The sequence below is a fragment of the Salmo trutta genome, chromosome 14, assembly GCF_901001165.1.
Source record: "Salmo trutta chromosome 14, fSalTru1.1, whole genome shotgun sequence".
Lineage (NCBI taxonomy): Eukaryota > Metazoa > Chordata > Actinopteri > Salmoniformes > Salmonidae > Salmo > Salmo trutta.
This window is the reverse complement of record NC_042970.1, coordinates 29632121-29653756: the sequence shown is the minus strand read 5'-3', so window position 1 is coordinate 29653756 and position 21636 is coordinate 29632121. Positions and strand designations below refer to the sequence as shown.

Below are 21636 nucleotides of genomic sequence, written 5' to 3'. Positions count from 1 at the left end.
ATGGTCCTCCCTGGGGGAAGGAAGTTAGATGCCCTGTAGAACCCCACTGCAGCCATTCCCTCTGCCTAATGTTTATTAATTACACTTTATTAAAAAGTCCTATCTCAGCTGGTATTACTGTTAATATGGTAATAACTACATTGTGGTGGTGGTTTGACTGAATCCCAAAACAAACCAAAGAGGAAGGTAATTGTTTAAGTAACTGTCCAGTAAAATTCTCACTTTTAAAAGTTCATAGTCTAACTCATACCCAAATCATTTAGTTGAATCCTATACTCGTGGCTAAAGCGTAAATTGGAGAAAAAAACCCTCGAAAAGCCCCACCTCAAACTTGTAACGCAAACACACGGTTTAAAAAAATGCTTGCCATTTCCTGAGGATGATGAGCCGGCCAATCAGCCGTCTACTTGCATGAATATTTTGAATGACCAGTATACAGTACACCCACACCCTTCCAACACAGACAACCTGTTTAACATACTTAATTACAATTTTTTTGGAAGGAAACCATTTAACTCATATTGTAATACACTATATGTCATATTTCATAGAAATCTGGAAACACTGGACAGTTACTTGAATTTAAAATGTTTACCATGAAATGTCTACATTTCTATACCAGCTAAATTATGTAGTACAACAAATCATTAACTTGTGATATCACAAGCAAGTCTTTAATCCTTAAGAGTCTATTGACACACCGGTGCATCAATCTAAGTAACATAATAAAAACATCCATCAAAATCCATCAGTTTAAGCAGGAGATATCAGTTGTTTTGCATGGGCTGCGTCTCAATCCACCGAATCTGCCTGTCGGCCTTCCACATCTGTGGGAAGGTGTCCGAGCTACAGCAGTGTTTGTCAGACCATGAGACGTCCCGAAAATCGGTCTTCCCATAATAGTTTGTAGGCCAAACTGTTTTTGTGAGAATGGGAGACTCGCACGAACACGACGGTGTTCTCCGTTTTGCTCTACGACCCCCACCAGTGTCACGGAACTCCTCAATGTAACCAGTACAAAACACATGGAAGTATGGAGGTAGTTGTGTGCCCCCAAAAAATATGGGGTTAAATATGTTAAAAAAATATATACATCTCCTGAGCTTTCTTATATATCCTAGGTACACTTCAAAACCTTATCCTTCCCCCTTTCAGAGTTAATGACAACTATGGAAAAAGAAGCACTGTCACTCCTCATTCAGGACCCCATCAGAGAGAGAAACCGAGAGCAAGGGGGAGAGAAGGAGAAAGTACAGTAAGGGAGAGGTACCTCTTAGGTGTGGTGAGTGTGGAGGTCCCCAGACCCAGAGGACCCCTCCACAGTAGAGCGCTGGTGATGCTGAAACACGTCATGTTCTCTTCAGTCACACACAGGACAGCCTTCTAACACGCTCTCTCTCCCTCTCTCTCTCTCCCTCTCTCTCTCTCTCTCTCTCTCTCTCTCCCTCTCCCTCTCTCTCGCTCTCTCTCGCTCTCTCTCGCTCTCTCTCTCTCTCTCTCTCTCTCTCCCTCTCTCTCTCTCCCTCTCTCTCTCTCCCTCTCTCAGGACAGTACAGCCCAAAGCCACTCTGCAGTCTCAACTCTGTGACATCTCATTTTCTATGTTCCTTTCAACTCTTTCTCTCTAGCTCCCTCCCAGTCTCTCTATATCCCTCTAACCATCTCCCTCTGTCCCGCCTCCCTCTCTGTGTGTTCATGTAAACCTCCCGTTATTGTGACAAAGAGCCTCTTTTTGGCATCTTTGAGCCAAACAATCCACTAATTTGCATAATATGTTTTGCACCCGGTGAGCCTATCTAGAACATTAATATGTGATAATCAAATACTTGGACCCACAGGTGTGATCCAGGTGTGTGATACCGCGCTGGGATGTCCAGGAGCACATAACACCTAACAATGTCACCTTTATGCATTAAGTGTGTTTCTTGGCCACCTGCCTGAAACGGGGACACCACAGAAGAAGGAAAGAAAAGAATATCACACATTCAAATATAGCACTGGAGCTGGACTAGAAACATGTCAAAGAAAATAAAGGCATGTGTTTCCTGCTCCCAAGCATGATTTTAATTGATCTAGTGATCAGTGTGGGTTTTGTGTGATTATGTGACTGTCGAGTCATAGAGTTTAGTAAGACGATATGTTTAATATAGTTATATAAAGATCACGCTCGGCAGCAGCAAACAGCAGGCGGACAGACCTTCACTCTCCTTTCATTGGTGACACAATATTCCCTCTGCTTCTCTTCAGCCCACACAATGCAGCTCTGGATTCAACCCTGGTCCTGGGTTCCCTCTGTAGATGCTGGATCTCACTGAAGACCGCCACCAATTAGGATCTGCCTTGTTTTAAAGGCCACCAATTAACTTTGAATCCCTCATTTTAGAGATTTTCTCCCCGAAATATACACAGACAAATGCCATCTCGAAGAATATTTACCAATAATATTGATAATAGTTTAACGTGGGCTAATTAACTGAGTTGAGATGAAAACCGGGATCCAGTGGGTTCCCAGGACCATGTCCCTCTCTCAGTCCCCCCTGAATCCCAGACAGCCTCACGCCCAGGACCATGTCCCTCTCTCAGTCCCCCCTGAATCCCAGACAGCCTCACGCCCAGACCATGTGTCAGATGCTGAGTATACGAAGCCTTGTAGTGAGAGAACAACGTCAACACACATTTCTCTGACATGATGAGCCCGACATGCAGCGGCTGCTGTGTGAGTGTCTATATTTGACATGAGATTTTAGAGGCAAGACGACAGAAACTAAATGCGATACAGGTGTTATGGATGTTTCTCTTAGTATTCTCTCTCCCTCCCCTTCTTTCAATGAGTAGGGCCTGAAGCAGGTTTATTGTGTTGTTGACTGTGTCTCATTAGGAACTGAGCTCTCAGGGCCACACACACACAAAAGCTTCCCTTCCCTTGCTCTCCTCTCCCTCTCTGTTTTTCTGTTCTTTTGGCCTTTTGATGTCAAGAGTGCCAATCCCAGGGGGCTACACTCTGGCCACAGAACGAACGAACGAACACACACACACACACACACACACACACACACACACACACACACACACAGTGATGAGAGTTGTAAAAGCATGATAAGGGCAGAGGAGAGGTAGTCGAGGTTGAATCAGTTTCGTGTTTCTCTGTGGTTGATAGCCAGATCTCACCACACAAAGACCAGCGTTGAGAGCTCCAGGATACACTGATAATAAACACTCTTTTTCCGTGTGGAGCATAGGGACAGCCCCAAGGAATCCTCCTCTGTCTCACCACACACACAACTAATTCAAATAACTTAGTATATTACACTTAACTTTTCAACATCTAAAACTTAACACATTCTGTTACCACTGTCACATGTTTACTTTGTTATTTATCTAAACCTATACAGTTTAAGGGCTCGACTCTCCTTCTGCTCTCTCTGCGTTCCCTGTGCCTCCTCTCCCTCTCTGCGTTCCCTGTGTCCCCCCTCTCTCTGCGTCCCCTGTGTCCTCCCTCCCTCTCTGCGTCCCCCGTGTCCTCCCTCCCTCTCTGCGTCCCCCGTGTCCTCCCTCCCTCCCTCTCTGCGTCCCCCGTGTCCTCCCTCCCTCCCTCTCTGCGTCCCCCGTGTCCTCCCTCCCTCCCTCTCTGCGTCCCCCGTGTCCTCCCTCCCTCCCTCTCTGCGTCCCCCGTGTCCTCCCTCCCTCCCTCTCTGCGTCCCCCGTGTCCTCCCTCCCTCCCTCTCTGCGTCCCCCGTGTCCTCCCTCCCTCCCTCTCTGCGTCCCCCGTGTCCTCCCTCCCTCCCTCTCTGCGTTCCCCGTGTCCTCTCTGCGTCCCCCGTGTCCTCCCTCCCTCCCTCTCTGCGTCCCCCGTGTCCTCCCTCCCTCCCTCTCTGCGTCCCCCGTGTCCTCCCTCCCTCCCTCTCTGCGTTCCCCGTGTCCTCCCTCCCTCCCTCTCTGCGTTCCCCGTGTCCTCTCTCTCTGCGTCCTCCCTCTCTGCGTTCCCCGTGTCCTCCCTCTCTGCGTTCCCCGTGTCCTCCCTCTCTGCGTCCTCCCTCTCTGCGTCCCCCGTGTCCTCCCTCCCTCCCTCTCTGCGTTCCCCGTGTCCTCTCTCTCTGCGTCCTCCCTCTCTGCGTCCCCCGTGTCCTCTCTCTCTGCGTCCTCCCTCTCTGCGTTCCCCGTGTCCTCTCTCTCTGCGTCCTCCCTCTCTGCGTTCCCCGTGTCCTCTCTCTGCGTCCTCCCTCTCTGCGTTCCCCGTGTCCTCTCTCTCTGCGTCCTCCCTCTCTGCGTCCCCCGTGTCCTCTCTCTCTGCGTCCTCCCTCTCTGCGTCCCCCGTGTCCTCCCTCCCTGCGTTCCCCGTGTCCTCTCTCTCTGCGTCCTCCCTCTGCGTTCCCCGTGTCCTCCCTCCCTCCCTCTCTGCGTTCCCCGTGTCCTCTCTCTCTGCGTTCCCCGTGTCCTCCCTCTCTGCGTTCCCCGTGTCCTCTCTCTCTGCGTCCTCCCTCTCTGCGTTCCCCGTGTCCTCTCTCTCTGCGTCCTCCCTCTCTGCGTTCCCCGTGTCCTCTCTCTCTGAGGAGGCTTTCTAAATAAGACATAAATAGGCTGATGACACAACTGCACTTTTCACAAAAAGAGAGAAAAGAGAAAAGAAGAGAAAGGAACTCTGGTGCAGCGGCTCCTTTCTTCTGCTTTTCAGAAACGCAGGTTAAAAAGCAGCCTTTTCATCCCTCTCTCATCCCTCTCTCATCCCTCTCTCTCTCGCTCTGTCATCTCTCCCCGACTTAGGAACAGGCAATGTATTGTGGTGGATAGCGGAAGGGTACTGTGGTATTTATCAGAAAAGAGAGGAGGAGGGAGGAGGACAAAACATACTTCCCAATAAAGAGAAAGAACAAGAGAAGGGGAAGAAAGGATGTGTATGAAGGGCCCCTGCAGAAGGGCCCCTCTCGCCCCCTCCTCCCTCAAAAGGGGCAGGCACACACAATGTGCTGTTTCCTTCAGCCCCGACACACTTTATATCCTAGCCCCATTCAGGATGACTACTTTAGGGCACCCATGTGTGCACAGAGCATATGTGGCTGAGAGAGAGGATGTGTGTGTGTGTGTGTGTGTGTGTGTGTGTGTGTGTGTGTGTGTGTGTGTCCGTATAGATCCCTGTTTGCTGAGGGCCTTATAGACTGACAGGCCATGGCTCTAAGGCGTTGCCATGGAGATGTCTTTGTGCAGTAAGTTGCACAACAGGTGATTCTAAAGAAGGCTAGCTGAGCTGGTCTCAGTATTGAGAACTGCGGGAGGTGTGTGTGTGTGTGTGTGTGTGTGAGTGAGAGAGAGAGAGAGTGCGAGTAAGTGAGCGAGCAAGGGAGAGAGATTATACGAGGTGTTAGCCGTTTTAGGATCCAGCTTGGCCCAGAGTTCTTAACTAGCTCCTTTATACACAGATCATGTCTAAAATGGCTTGGGCTTACCGGGCCACACTGCTTTACACACCAACATGTATCTAACCTCACCGATCAGAGTGTGTGTGCATACGCATCAGAGTTTATCATATCTTCAACTCCAAGAGTGTAAAACCCCCCATATCACATTTAGTATTGCGAAATCTACTATAAAGAGAGAAAGAGCGAGATAAAAAAAACTGGTTCTTCTCCTTGGACTGGATAAACTTGGCTGAGCCAAAGCCATTCTCCATACGCATATACTGCCATACATGTCAGAAAGATACCGACTTAAATGAAATTAAACAAACATCAAAGCCTCTGCAGTCAGAGAGCAACTTAAGTAACAAGACAACGTCATAGGCTATAGATTGACAGCAAGGAACCCAATTATCCAATCAATCATCCAATTCTTTAAAGGGGTGTGCACAGATAAAGATGGGTTAAGAATCAACACTTTTATGGGCTAAACGTCTGTTTTCAACATGAGATACGTGTTCTTTTTTGCTTTGTCCAAGATGGAATGAAGGGTAATTCCTTTTGATAAAGAGGGCGGCAGGTAGACTAGTGGTTAGAGCGTTGGACCAGTAACTAACAGGCAGGTAGCCTAGTGGTTAGAACGTTGGACCAGTAACTAACAGGCAGGTAGCCTAGTGGTTAGAGCGTTGGACCAGTAACTAACAGGCAGGTAGCCTAGTGGTTAGAGCGTTGGACCAGTAACTAACAGGCAGGTAGCCTAGTGGTTAGAGCATTGGACCAGTAACTAACAGGCAGGTAGCCTAGTGGTTAGAGCGTTGGACCAGTAACTAACAGGCAGGTAGCCTAGTGGTTAGAGCGTTGGACCAGTAACTAACAGGCAGGTAGCCTAGTGGTTAGAGCGTTGGACCAGTAACTAACAGGCAGGTAGCCTAGTGGTTAGAACGTTGGACCAGTAACTAACAGGCAGGTAGCCTAGTGGTTAGAGCGTTGGACTAGTAACCGAAAGGTTGCAAGATCGAATCCCCGAGCTGACAAGGTAAATATCTGTGGTTCTGCCCCTGAACAAGACAGTCAACCCACTGTTCCTAGGCCGTCATTGTAAATAAGAATTTGTTCTTAACTGACTTGCCTAGTTAAATAAAGATTTATGATGGTGTTTTTATTTAGGGTCTAATCTATAGCCTAAAATAGCCTGTTTTCTGGATTTATAATATACTCTTCTGCACTGCTTATCAGTTGAACAAACTTTGACTGTTTGTAATTGGTGAAATGGTCTTGGACAGATTTACAGTAACAATACATTATTCTTTTTCAGATGTGTTTCCTGGTATTTTACATGCTGTCCAAATCCATATTTAAATAGAGGTGCGATAGCTATGATGGGTTATGAATCACTTGTAGCTTACCAGCCACATTTACACTCTAAGAGATCCTCTACAGTGTGACATTTTCTGTCTGTTAATGTGGAACAGGGCTAGGCAATGCTGTTCCTGGAATACCGGGTACTGCAACATTCTCCAACTAGGCACCACACCAGACCAACTGAGCTAATTTATCAGTTCAGTTATTGACAAAAAAAATTAAACATACCTGGTCTTCTAGGTTGGTTAAATCAAAAACATTTAGTGTCTGCAGCACTCCAGGACCAGGGTTGCCTACCCCTGATATAGAGGTATATTTAACTGACAGAACAATGAATGGTGGCGTATGCTTACCCAATGTTAACTTGTATGCCTCTCCCTAACCTCATTGAAACTATAACTAACTTGAATCTTAACCCTCGTCCTTATTTAGAGTTCACCTAACTTAAGTTTTTGTTTTACCAGTTGAATACACCAGGGGCAGACTGGCCAGCTGGCATTTCGGGCAAATGCCAGATGGTTTGGTCCATTTTTATCCCAGTGGGCCTGTCTAAATAGTTATTTTTTGCGCAAATTATCATTATCTCGCTAGTAACAGAGGCCTTAAAGGGCATGAAGCAGCCATTTCTCAATGCCAGAAAAACATATAATAGTAACTTAGAGAACCCCAAGAAAACAATCCCAAATTAAATACATTTTTATAATACTGTAATTGCTCTAAAAAAAGTTGGGTTTGAGGTTCTCCCCAAATCAGCTTTAACAATCCCACAATGCCCTGTGGTCAGCATCACACAGTGAGGAAATAAAAATCCATGCTCACCCTTCACATCAAGTGCTTCATATAAAAAATTACAAAAAAGGGTGGGTAAGTAGGGTGTAGCAACACTTACTATGCAAATGTAAGTATGTTATGCCTCTATGGCTACACACGAAACACTTAGTAAAAAGTGGGATACATTTGTGAGAATGAGTTGGGCATCTACCAACAACATGGCATATAAAGTATCAAACAGCTAGCAGCACCAACAGAGAGAACATTATCAGGGCTTCACCGGGGAAGTGAAAGAGCTCCCTCTACTACCTCTATGCTAACTTTAGCTAGCTATAGAGCTACGGCATTTAGCTCACGTCTAAATAACGCTAAAGTAACCAAATTACCTTGTCTGCCAGCTGTTAGTAGCTAACTGCTGGTGCTGTCATACAAAAGATAGGCTTGTACTATGGGAAAAGAGTAGTTTTGGGCGAGATGGAGGTTAATGTTTCTGTATAGAGCCCTGTGGTTGGGGCCAAAACTGTATGCGTCTGTGTGTGGGGATGGCGGCTAAACCGAAATGCAACGCGTCGGCATCGTTTTCGATCGTGGATCCGATGGCACTTCGGCGAAAAGGAGCTAGGTTCTCTTTAAAAAAAGTGTGGATTGTGGATTTTGCTCAAAGTTTATTTCTGTAGCTTGCCACACGAGTTGTGTTTTTGGCTGTCTGCACTTGGGCTCTCAGTGTGTGTGGATGACCCGTTGATGGTGTCTGTGGTGCTTCTTTTGGAGAAGACATGCTTTCTTTGGAGGGATGGATTGTGGATTTTGTTCAGTGGGAATTCTTTTTTTTTTTTATCATCTTAGGATCAATGTTGTCACAGCTGCTTCTTGTTGAAGAGGCATCGGCTAACATTAGCTTACTATAGCTAGCTATCATCTTCCTCCATTTCTGAATGAATTTGTGGCTATTTCTTTCTAACAGGCAAAATAAAGTGAGCTAGATTTTGTTTGTGTACTGACATATGGATACCATAACTAAGTTTGTCACTGGTATGGGCTACAACATATCCTAAAGCTAGCCAGCTAGACAGTGATAGCCACAAGCTAAAACCAGGGAGAAGCTGTTGGCTTGATACTGTTCACTCAAATATGTTTTTCCACATGTAATTGAGGAAATTACATTATTATTCAATAAAAAAAAATGAAATTGTGTCAATATGTTCTGAATATTGCAGAAAAATCCTCAGATGTTTTCCATACTAAAAACGTGAAGTACAACTTGGTGTGCACTAGCTTACCATGTACAGTAGGCTAACCACGAGTCATCAAAATTACGATCTTGCAATCTGGCGTTTCCGGTAGTCTTTTCGTACAATTGTAAACAAACATTTTTTCAAGTTAGTTATTATAAACCGGGTGGTTAGAGCCCTGAATGCTGATTGGATGAAAACGTGGTGTATCAGACCATATACCACAGATATGACCAACATTTTATTTGTACTAATCTAATTACGCTGGTAACCAGTTTATAATAGCAATAAGGGCAGCAGGTAGCCTAGAGATTAGAGCGTTGGACTTGGACCGAAAGGTTGCAAGATCGAATCCACGAGCTGACAAGGTAAAAGTCTGTCGTTCTGCCCCTGAACAAGGCAATATTTAAGCAATAAGGCATGAGGGGGTGTGGTGTATATGGCCAATATTTCAGGGTTAAGGGCTGTTCTGAGGCCCGACGCAATGCCGTGTTGGCCATATACATCTAACCCCAGAGGAGCCTTACTGCTATTATTTTACCTTTTTTACCACTGTTCCTAGGCCGTCATTGAAAATAAGAATTTGTTCTTAACTGACTTGCCTGGTTAAATAAAAGGTCAAATAAAAAATAATAGCAGTAAGGCTCCTCTGGGGTTAGATGTATATGGCCAACACGGCATTGCGTCGGGCCTCAGAACAGCCCTTAACCCTGAAATATTGGCCATATACACCACACCCCCTCATGCCTTAATGCTTAAATATACAGCACCAACTACATAAATATCTGATACGGTGCATCATCTGCTGGGCCGGTGTGGGGGCCTCAAAGAAGAAAAAATAAAATAAAAACTGGTCCGGTGTGTTAAAAATGCCAGGGATGATTTCTGGTCCCATTCCGCCCCTGGAATACACCTATATAATATGTGGAAAACTTACAAAAACAACCATAATATTTCAAAATAAAATACATGATGGCACTTAACCCAAAATGTGCTTACTTTAATTGAATAATTAAACAGAGGATTTGAGAGAATGAATCCTACTGAATTGACCGTAATTTGGTTGTTTTCCCACAGTTAAGCACTGTTACGTTCACATTTAGTGCTGGACAATGGCTCAGATTGTCAGTGAAGGTCTAAGTTAATAAACAAACGAAAAACATAACAAAAAAAGACGAACACACAGTTCTTTATTCGTTTTCACTGATTCCGAAAGAGATGCAAATCATTCTTCAGACAGCTGTGGAAAAAAATACAACTGTCTCTGGTCATTTGCAAATTGCCACACACACACACACTGAGGTGTGTGTCCGGAGATGAGGAATTCAACTTAATGGTACAAGCAATCTGTTGTGTATGTTTTTCAAACACCCAGGGGAAAGACATGTAAATGGAGCAGGAAACTAGTGGGTTATAATGCTGTGCTGTTTAGGTGGGTGCTGATCAATAGAGTGTTTGTGAATTCTCCTGATGGGAGATAAACAAATCCACTGGACACTGGGTTGTGACAACCAACAGGTGACATTCACCCCCTCACACACCTGACAGCCACAACACACATATATTTGTATCTGAGGGGCCACACCAGGACGGCAACCATGCAAATGTTCATGGTTAATAATAACAAAAAAGTGTATCAGAAGCAAATTCGGAATATTTTGGGAGTAGGCCATTTAACTATTACTATAACTACTCCATAAATAACTTCTACAGTACAATACTGTAAAGTTGCTAAATATTAAGATATTGCATATTCTGTCAATAGTTAGTTAAGGTATTTTTATTTATGTATATATTTAGACTTCATTGAACAAGGCCAGTCCCATTGAGATAAAATCAGGTGTATTCGTAAATTCACCCTGGCTATCTACTCTGATTTCAGAGCACTCTGGGTTGAGAGTACCAGAGCGCAGAATAATTGAGCAATCAACAGAAGCCCTAAACTCCGTTGTTATAAAAGATGAACAGTAAACATCTGCACAAAAAAAAACTGAATGAAATTGTTTCCAGTAACACAGTTACAGTCTTGACAACATGAAAACACTAACCAGGTCCGCTAGAGAGAGTAAAATGTTTAGTGAGGTGTTCTCACATTCTTGTCTGGAAGTAGCAAGCTAGCCAACTTTAGCCAGTTAGCTTGGGTGCTCCGAATTTCTAAGAAGGCCCAGAGTGCACTCTGATAGCAGGGGTATTCAACCGGTGGTCCCAAAACCCACAATTGTATTTATTTATTTATTTAATATATATATATATATATATATATATATATATATATATATATATATATATATATATATATATATTTTTTTTTTAAGTATCATAAGCAACAGAATAAACACATTTTGAATGACATTCCTATATAAAAATAGAATTTCTTCATAATGATGTCAACTTTATCTCTCATCTCCTCATATTGATCAAATTACACTCATTGGAGCCAATTACACTCACTGGAGTATCTGACATAGGCTTTGAAATAGCATCCACAAACAGGCCACCAGTGCAGAGCAGGCCACCAGTGCAGAGCAGGCCACCAGTGCAGAGCAGGCCACCAGTGCAGAGCAGGCCACCAGTGCAGAGCAGGCCACCAGTGCAGAGCAGGCCACCAGTGCAGAGCAGGCCACCAGTGCAGAGCAGGCCACCAGTGCTGAAAGTGCCGCTAGCTGCTGGTAAGCTTTCTTGACTTGGACATTAATTTTTGCCAACACATGGCCCACTAACCAGCTGCTGTTAGGTTAACTCAACACATGGCCCACTAACCAGCTGCTGTTAGCAAAACATGTGTTGAGTTAACCTATTAGCTAGAAAGGTATATTAGAGTTGAAAATTATTCTTCCAGGAAGGTCAAAATAATTTAAATGAATCTATGAAATCTAATCATTTTAAAAATGTTGATTACTTCTCCTTATCATTAGGTGAATAATCAAGACAAGACAAGACGTGAAAAATATTTTTTTGCTGACGTATGATGGTGGCCCCTGGGGTCACCAGTTAGCCTGGGAGGGGGTCCCAGGACAAGGAATGGTTAAAGTGCTCTACTTATGAACAGGGAGCATCACAATCATCCATACAAATACTATACAGTGACATTCCATTAACCACAGAACAACATAAAGAGACAGAAGGATTTGTATTGTGTGAAATGTAATGTGTCTCCCCATCTGTGTCTTGGAAAACGCATTGGTGAGAGCAGTCTAATATTCTTACCTACACTCACACCAGTTAACAACTTATGGTGATGGGAAATATTACATTTTCTTATATGTGGCTGGATTTTACAGGAAGACTGTCTAAATTATATTGCTTATGGTTGTCTAAACCTAAATTGACTATTCAACTGTTAAATAGTATGTTAGGCCATTCCATATCATTTGTTTTTTCCTTATAGACTTGAGAGAAGAGTCAGTCATACATTGCCGAATGAATTACCGGTAAGTAAAATGCCACTGTCTGATGTTGCATCGCTCACGTTACACAAACAATGAAATGGGCGAAACAAAACATTTTAACCAACAAAAGATCCTCCTGAAATCTATTTAGATAGAGGCATGGCGAAACACGCCTTGGTCCTGTAGCAGCTTGCTTTTGAAGCAGCGCCCCACCTAGTGCCCTCTGCACTAACACACACCTGCAGCAGGTACAGGATCTCACACACACACACACACACACGTATTCTGAGAGGGATTAAAAGCTGTTTAGCTGTGGCATGAGAAAGTCAAAGCAGCTTCCGTTCTTCCTTGTTCAGACTGATTTATTAGCGTTAGTGAATCGCTCCCTATAGTAGAACACGTCACTGGCTTTAACAACTCCAGACCCCTGAATGTGAATCCACGGTTCACACCAAGGTAAAAACGCACAATACAACACCAGGTTGACATCCTCCCAGAAATGACCAGAGTTAGGAGAGAAAAGATGTGACGCTTCCTTCAATAACACGACATTCAGACACCTGTAGAAAATACATCATAGACTGTGAGATGTTAAAGACAAGGGTTCGCCATCTGGGGGAATATTTAGAAGAAAAATATATATAATTGCTGACAAAACCTGAGGGGGGGTTTAAAGATAAAATGGATTCACCCACAGGCCAAGTTCTGAGCAATTTGTGATTTTACATTTTGGGAATCTGTTCCCAAGTATTCCCACACATAATAGAGAGATACATGTGATCATATACAAATGTAAACAGAGTTTGAAATAGTTTTAGTCAAATATTATACAGTGTCTGTTTGGGCTTCTTGCTGTCAATTTACAGTCCAAATTATTACTATGTTGCGGGCCCCTGACCATCCCCTGCGGCTGAATCTAGCTGACGAGTCCTGTTACAGACTTGTGACATTATGCTGTATTAATACCTGGCACAAAAATCTAACAAAAAGACACCAAACAAATGAGATGACTGGAAAATAAAATCACAGACATAGTGCAACTTTAACCCAACAAACAAAAAAAGTTCAGTTCCACAAACAAGATGTTACTGCCTTACAACTTTATAACGTCGCAAATTGAAAACAGTCATGGATTAAACTTATTTTCAGTAATTTTGCTTTATAATACTCTATTACTGTATATTAATGACTGAAGTGGAACCAGTTGGTGGAAAGGAGTCTTACCTTGAAATATCTAAGAGAGGCTGATCTGCAGGGCAGCAGGTAAGATGTGTTCTCTATTGTTGGACTCTACTGACTGAGCTATTTTGACCGAGTTTACTGACTGTGTCTCTTCTGAGAGCTCTATAAGCAATGCTGAGCCTGAGACATCCTCATCTATGTTTTCCCCAATAAGGTACCACTCACCACCGAGACAACAGGTGGAGACTGTGTGTGTGTGTGTGTGTACGCATGAGATGAGGTGTTAGAGGGAGGGGTTGGAGATTCATCAAAAGTCAATGATCTCCCAACTCTCCTCTAGAGTATGAAGTCTGCATCAACCAATCAGTGAAACAAAACACTAAACTGGGTTTCCTGTGATGAGGCCATTGAAAGCCAGCATCATGACACAAAACCCTTTTTTCTAGCAAATGTTATTTTTCAGAGGAACCACTGTGTTAAGATAGCTAGCACTGAAGTGGTGCATTTCAGTTAGGTACAAAGATCAGGTAGCTAAAGCATATTAGAAAATATTACCTCAAGATCTCTCTAAATCATATCATGCCTCAAGAAGGAAAGGGTCCAAAACCATGTGAACTCTCTCACACACACACACACACACACGAGCAATGGTGTGTAAAACCATTTTCTTTCATTGCAATGCCTCTAACCTAGTTTGCACTGAACTAACACACTTAGTCAAATGTAGTCAATGATTACTGCCCTCTTTGTCAATATTCTATCATTCTCGTCCTCTCTCACACATAAAGAAATCTGCCTGGCTCATTAATCACGGGGTTTGAGTCTCAGATCCAACAGGAGACAACATGCACTTCCATTTCGCCACAGGCCTTTCACTCCCCTCATTATGGACACAAGCCTCATCACTGTGCCCTGTGCCACCCTTCCCACAACATCACTGTGCCCTGTGCCACCCTTCCCACAACATCCCTGTGCCACCCTTCCCACATCACTGTGCCCTGTGCCACCCTTCCCACAACATCCCTGTGCCACCCTTCCCACAACATCCCTGTGCCACCCTTCCCACAACATCCCTGTGCCACCCTTCCCACAACATCCCTGTGCCACCCTTCCCACAACATCCCTGTGCCACCCTTCCCACAACATCCCTGTGCCACCCTTCCCACAACATCCCTGTGCCACCCTTCCCACAACATCCCTGTGCCACCCTTCCCACAACATCCCTGTGCAACCCTTCACACAACATCCCTGTGCCACCCTTCCCAAACAGCCCTGTGCCACCCTTCCCACAACATCCCTGTGCCACCCTTCCCACAACATCCCTTGTGCCACCCTCCCACAACATCCCGTGCCACCTCCCACAACATCCCTGTGCCACCCTTCCCACAACATCCCTGTGCCACCCTTCCCACAACATCCCTGTGCCACCCTTCCCACAACATCCCTGTGACACCCTTCCCACAACATCCCTGTGACACTCTTCCCACAACATCCCTGTGCCACCCTTCCCACAACATCCCTGTGCCACCCTTCCCACAACATCCCTGTGACACCCTTCCCACAACATCCCTGTGACACCCTTCCCACAACATCCCTGTGACACCCTTCCCACAACATCCCTGTGACACTCTTCCCACAACATCCCTGTGACACCCTTCCCACAACATCCCTGTGACACCCTTCCCACAACATCCCTGTGACACTCTTCCCACTTAACTTGTCATGGACTGAATAAGTGTGTTCCATGTGTATTCAGTTTTTAATGACAAATTCATCCTATTGTTTAATGACTTGATGAGCCAAGGACATTTGCAAAATACATTCTATGGATCACAGCAACCAATCTATCACTTTTTGTTTGATCTGAACACACACACACACACACAACAGAACACACAGGGGGAGCACATACACTTCTGTCTCCACTGTGGTGTCTCTCCATGGACCCCTGGTTCAATAGGACAGGGAGAACAATGCAGACTGCCACAGAAGAGGAGGACAATCTTTGTCTGCTCTGCTGCCCTTATGGACCTGCTTTGGGGTGTATAGGAGATGGGCCACACAAACACACACACTGCCCTGAGTTCTTGAACTTTGCCAATGGAAATGAAGTGGAGCAGAAACATGTATGCACTGTGTGTCACAACAGAGCAACACTCAGAGAGCTAGCTAGACAGCCTATAGAGCAGCTGGATACATTTCAACAATAGGTCATTCATAGTTTCTCTACTCGGCAGGTAATCATGGACAATGCTTTATTTAGCCAGAAGGTGTAAAGACTCTTTCAATAGAACTTGACTGATAGGTTACTGGAAGATTGACTTGGAGAGAGAAAGTGCATCCAGGTCACCTCTCATCCTGTGTGAACCCTTTCACCGGGAGGCACATCCTCAGAGAGAGAAGGAGGGATGCTAGAGGTCAACCCTCTCCTTGTTCGAGCAGCACACACAGCCCGTCAGTTACTCTGGTTCATTTCCACACCGGAATTGTGTGTGTTTCTGCAGAAGTAGGTGGGCCTGCTGAAATGTTTGACAGTGGAGACAGTGACAGCTGAGACAGTACAGAGTGAACATGGAGTCAGCTCTCTGCTGCTGACAGACTGTATGTCAGTCCCTTCTCTGCCAGCTTTAACACAGACCCTCTCTGCTCTGTAGGCTGAAGACAACTGGAACTCACAGGCATTAGGGTTAGCCATTGGGCAAGAGCAAATAAGACTGTCTTTCCCTCTCGCTGTGTGTGTCAGAGAGAGAACGAGACAAAACAGAGTGGGAATGAGGACGGCAAAGAAAAGAGAATAAGAAAAGCGAGTGAGGAATAGATATGGACAGAAAGGTCAGGGACTCCCCACTGACGGACAGCTTTGTGTGCAGCCAGTCACTGTAAAGGCGAACACACTCTGGCTCTCTCAGATACACACTGGGCCATAGCCTGGAAATGAAAGCCTTAAATCATCTTCAATTATGTAACTTCAGACTTCACAGTCCCATCACACACACATAGACCTAAACACAGTCCCATCACACACACACACACAGACCTAAACACAGTCCCATCACACACACCTAAACACAGTCCCATCACACACACATAGACCTAAACACAGTCCCATCACACACACACACACACACAGACCTAAACACAGTCCCATCACACACACCTAAACACAGTCCCATCACACACACATAGACCTAAACACAGTCCCATCACACACACACATAGACCTAAACACAGTCCCATCACACACACATAGACCTAAACACAGTCCCATCACACACACACAGACCTAAACACAGTCCCATCACACACACACAGACCTAAACACAGTCCCATCACACACACACACACCTAAACACAGTCCCATCACACACACACACACACACACAGACCTAAACACAGTCCCATCACACACACACAGACCTAAACACAGTCCCATCACACACAGAGACCTAAACACAGTCCCATCACACACAGAGACCTAAACACAGTCCCATCACACACACACACCTAAACACAGTCCCATCACACACCTAAACACAGTCCCATCACACACACACACCTAAACACAGTCCCATCACACACACACCTAAACACAGTCCCATCACACACACACAGACCTAAACACAGTCCCATCACACACACACCTAAACACAGTCCCATCACACACACACCTAAACACAGTCCCATCACACACACACAGACCTAAACACAGTCCCATCACACACACACAGACCTAAGCACAGTCCCATCACACACACACAGACCTAAACACAGTCCCATCACACACACACAGACCTAAACACAGTCCCATCACACACACACAGACCTAAACACAGTCCCATCACACACACACACACACAGACCTAAACACAGTCCCATCACACACACAGACCTAAACACAGTCCCATCACACACACACACACACAGACCTAAACACAGTCCCATCACACACACCTAAACACAGTCCCATCACACACACACACACACAGACCTAAACACAGTCCCATCACACACACACACACACAGACCTAAACACAGTCCCATCACACACACACACACACAGACCTAAACACAGTCCCATCACACACACACACACACAGACCTAAACACAGTCCCATCACACACACACACAGACCTAACACAGTCCCATCACACACACACACAGACCTAAACACAGTCCCATCACACACACACACAGACCTAAACACAGTCCCATCACACACACACACAGACCTAAACACAGTCCCATCACACACACACACAGACCTAAACACAGTCCCATCACACACACACACAGACCTAAACACAGTCCCATCACACACACACACAGACCTAAACACAGTCCCATCACACACACACAGACCTAAACACAGTCCCATCACACACACACAGACCTAAACACAGTCCCATCACACACACACAGAGACCTAAACACAGTCCCATCACACACACACAGAGACCTAAACACAGTCCCATCACACACACACAGAGACCTAAACACAGTCCCATCACACACACACAGAGACCTAAACACAGTCCCATCACACACACACAGAGACCTAAACACAGTCCCATCACACACACACACAGACCTAAACACAGTCCCATCACACACACACAGAGACCTAAACACAGTCCCATCACACACACACAGAGACCTAAACACAGTCCCATCACACACACACAGAGACCTAAACACAGTCCCATCACACACACACAGAGACCTAAACACAGTCCCATCACACACAGAGACCTAAACACAGTCCCATCACACACAGAGACCTAAACACAGTCCCATCACACACAGAGACCTAAACACAGTCCCATCACACACACACACACACACACACACACACACACAGTACCCAGACCAAGCATGCTCAACACACAGTAGGTATGCCTACCCAGACCCTGCACACTACAGTGACATGCTTTGCTTATAAAACCTGCACAATGCACACACATTGTCCATGAAGACTTCTCTGCTGTCTAGTGCTGTCAATCAACTCATTCCAGCCATCAAGACTTAACAACGCTCCGTCACCTCCACCCAGAGCTATGTCCATATGATCTACTGCACATAGATTCTACAAAAGGTACAACGTTACTGAATTATGAAGCATGTTCTCTTTCCTTATCAATTCCAACCAATTCTCCAACTCTACAAAGATATAGCCTAATCTACACGTCAAAACACCCAGGGGCAGACTGGGACCAAACATCGGCCATGGCATTTCAAACACACCAGCCAATTTCTTTCTTTGATGCCCACACACCGGCCCACTTTTTTTTCCCCTCAACGAGCCCAAAATGGACTAGCAATCTGGCATTTGGCCATTATGCCAGATGCCTTGTCTGCCCATGCAAACACCCAACACCTCCCAGCAAAGTATTTATATAATAATTATACCATGAGAGAACATATATATTTAAAACATCTGCGTTTTTAACACTCGCAGCTATTCTCTGGAAAGTAGATGAAACAGTTTCATTTGAATTTGCAAACAGAAGTGGCATCTTCTCTTGCTTATTGCGTTCGTCGTCACTGTTCTGCCTATAAAAACAGTCCCAAACTGACACTCACACAGAATCAAACTGAAGAATAGGCGAGATGGACCGATCTGAGTAATTGATACATATGATATTAACTATTCGAGTTCGAATATGGTGCACATATGAAAGTTGCAAATTGTCCTTTGGTATTCGAAAGAGTCGCGATACAGGATGCGCGCATGATTTTTCGGGGGAAACGCATAGCAGAAACATCCCAAAGCACACAAAGTTATGCTTTATGTAATTGTATGGACAATAGGTAATACTGTATGTGTTGTCGATAACAGGTAGTACAGTGTGGCGGGAGTCATCACACCAATCCTGGATAAAGTGGAATGTAAAAATACTATGTGCGTCGGGAGCTTTGCCGTGCCGCGCTCTGTTCACTCACCACTCCTGAAGCGCCCGGGATTTCCAAACTTCCGTCTCCACCGCTGTTTTTCCGGGCCCTCGCGGTTGACCGCTCACCGCATGCAAAGCACAAGAGGGTGCGTTGTGTCGACTTCTCTTCGGTCTACAGAGAATTACAGGACAGAGTTACATAAGCGCCTATAGTTGCTATCAGCTTCGCGGTAGTTCTCCCCAACGCTCACACAACCTCACCCCGCTTTCTCCCGATTACTTTCTGGTGTTTTGTGTCCAACATTCACGCTCCCTGCCACTCACCTCCCCCTTAAAGGCAAAGGACTCATTTAACTGTCGCGGCAGCGGGCTTGGAAGATAAGGTATAATGAGAAAGGGCCCGGGTATCCAATCAATATGATCTTTAGACTGGAAAGAATGGTATTTTCTGCACTCGATTCTCATTTGACACAATAACCAAACTGTCAATAAGGTATCCCTTCCCCTACACTCCAAAACAACACACATACATACACACACACACACACAAAGCAAAGCAAAGCAAAGCAAAGCAAAGCAAAGGAGAGCATACATTAGAGCTCAAAAGTACCTAAAACTGCTCAGCACAGGTCTGTATGATCTAAACATGGGACACAACATCCCTTATTGGAGTAAAGTATTCCAAACATTGAGAAAAGGGTTTGATCCCCATGACCTTCTGTGTGATGTTGGTCTACACTGGGTGAAAGTGGAAGTATGCCTACTATCACCTTAAAGTGGTACCTTAGAGTAAGACTTCAGAGTACTGTCTGTAACTAGAAACAGAAGCCTATTTTTAATAGTTGTACCACATAGTGCTTTATCTGTTACATGGATGGAAGCCATACAGTGGTGGACCAGAGAAGCGCAGAGAAATACAGTGGGGCCCTATGCCAAAACTAGACAGTCACTAGACAGTCATTCACCCAGTCAGTCCATCAGTCAGTCAGAGAAAGAGAGAGAGAGAGAAGCGAGGGCTCTGAAAGGGAGAGAGAGAGAGAGAGAGAGAGAGAGAGAGAGAGAGAGAGAGAGAGAGAGAGAGAGAGAGAGAGAGAGAGAGAAAGGGGCTCGGATAGATGAGAGAGAGAGGCAAGGACTGACAGGGAGAGTGAGAGAGAGTCAAGGACTCAGAGAGAGAGAGAGAGAGAGAGAGAGAGAGAGAGAGAGAGAGAGAAAGGGGCTCGGATAGATGAGAGAGAGAGAGAAGGACTGACAGGGAGAGAGAGAGGCGAGGGCTTGGAGAGAGGGAGAGAGACTATAGCTAGCTAGCTGGGAGCTGATGTGCCATTTCTAATCCCCCCTGTTCCTGCCTTTGTGCTGTGGCCCAGCAGGAAGTAGGAGCTGGGCAGACAACAATTAACAAAAGAGCTGTGAAGAATACAATTAGCCATCAATGGCCAACCACAGGCCTTTGTGCCTGTCACCATGGTGACGGCCCAACACCACTATTGCGGGATTACAGAAACCTTTCTCCACTTCTCCTTCGTCTTTTCTCTCTCCCTCGCTCTCTCTCCTTTTCTCTCTCCCTCACTCTCTCTCCTTTTCTTCTCTCCCTCTCTCTCTTTCAATCTCTCCCCATCTCCTTTATTTTTTATTTGTTTTTTTTTCGTCAGTTCATCTTTCTCCCTCCTCTCTGTACACTCTACTCTCTCTGTTTATTTGTGCGTCACGCTGGTGTCAGTGAGCTGCAGTGAGACTGTTTGCCAGGCTCAGGATCTGGCACCCTGATTCTCCCCTCTGCCTTTCAGGCCATGCATCTTTGTCTACCTTGCCTGCTTAAACCAACCGAACTGAGCTGAGCTGAGCCGAGCCGAGCCAAGGTTGTTAAGCCACTTTCATATCAACACAGAGAGAGAGAGAGAATGTGAAAACCCTACTCCAGGGGTGGACACACTTTTATTCCAACCCAGCACTAGAACGCCTGATTCAAATAATCAACTTATCATTGATTTTGATTAGTTTAATCTGGTATGTGTGTGTTGAGCTGGGCTGGAACAAAAGCTTGCACACAATGGCCTTCTAGGACCAGAATTGCCCTAGGCAAAGTAAAGAGTCAAATTGGTTTCAGCCGACCTATCCCCACAAACCAAACAATTTATGTCCGTTATGTGTGTTTGCATCAGCGCCTAGCCTCCATGTGATATATGTCATAACAGACACGATCCAAACTGACTGAGATTACCACACTCTCTTCCTGTGTACCAGGTTGTTTTTGTGGGGTTGGCAGCCCCCTGCCCTCCTCTGATGGCTAAGATCAGTATCAGACCACACGGATGCCTGCTCTCTGCCCTCACCCATTAGATGTCTATCTGGCTGTGGGCCTCTCTGTTCTCTCCTGCATCTGATCTGTTTGCCTGCCTGCCTGCCTGCCTGCCTGCC

The 21636-nt window shown here is 45.4% G+C and overlaps 1 protein-coding gene across 2 annotated transcripts in view; it reads right to left on the bottom strand.

The window, feature by feature from the left end:
• The window catches only part of LOC115207749 (transcription factor SOX-13), a 50087-nt gene extending 30564 nt beyond the window's left edge, over positions 1-19523 (bottom strand). Inside the window, exon 1 of one of the 2 annotated variants that reach the window (XM_029775205.1) lies at positions 19268-19523. Coding sequence is in view for 1 of the 2 variants with exons in the window: in XM_029775204.1 (XP_029631064.1) it covers positions 1271-1353 (83 nt within the window). In the remaining variant the exon portion in view is untranslated. Of the gene's footprint in view, positions 1-1270; positions 1436-19267 lie in introns of those variants that run through there. The other variant, XM_029775204.1, reaches the window with a different exon arrangement.
• Between the last annotated feature and the right edge of the window lie 2113 nt (positions 19524-21636).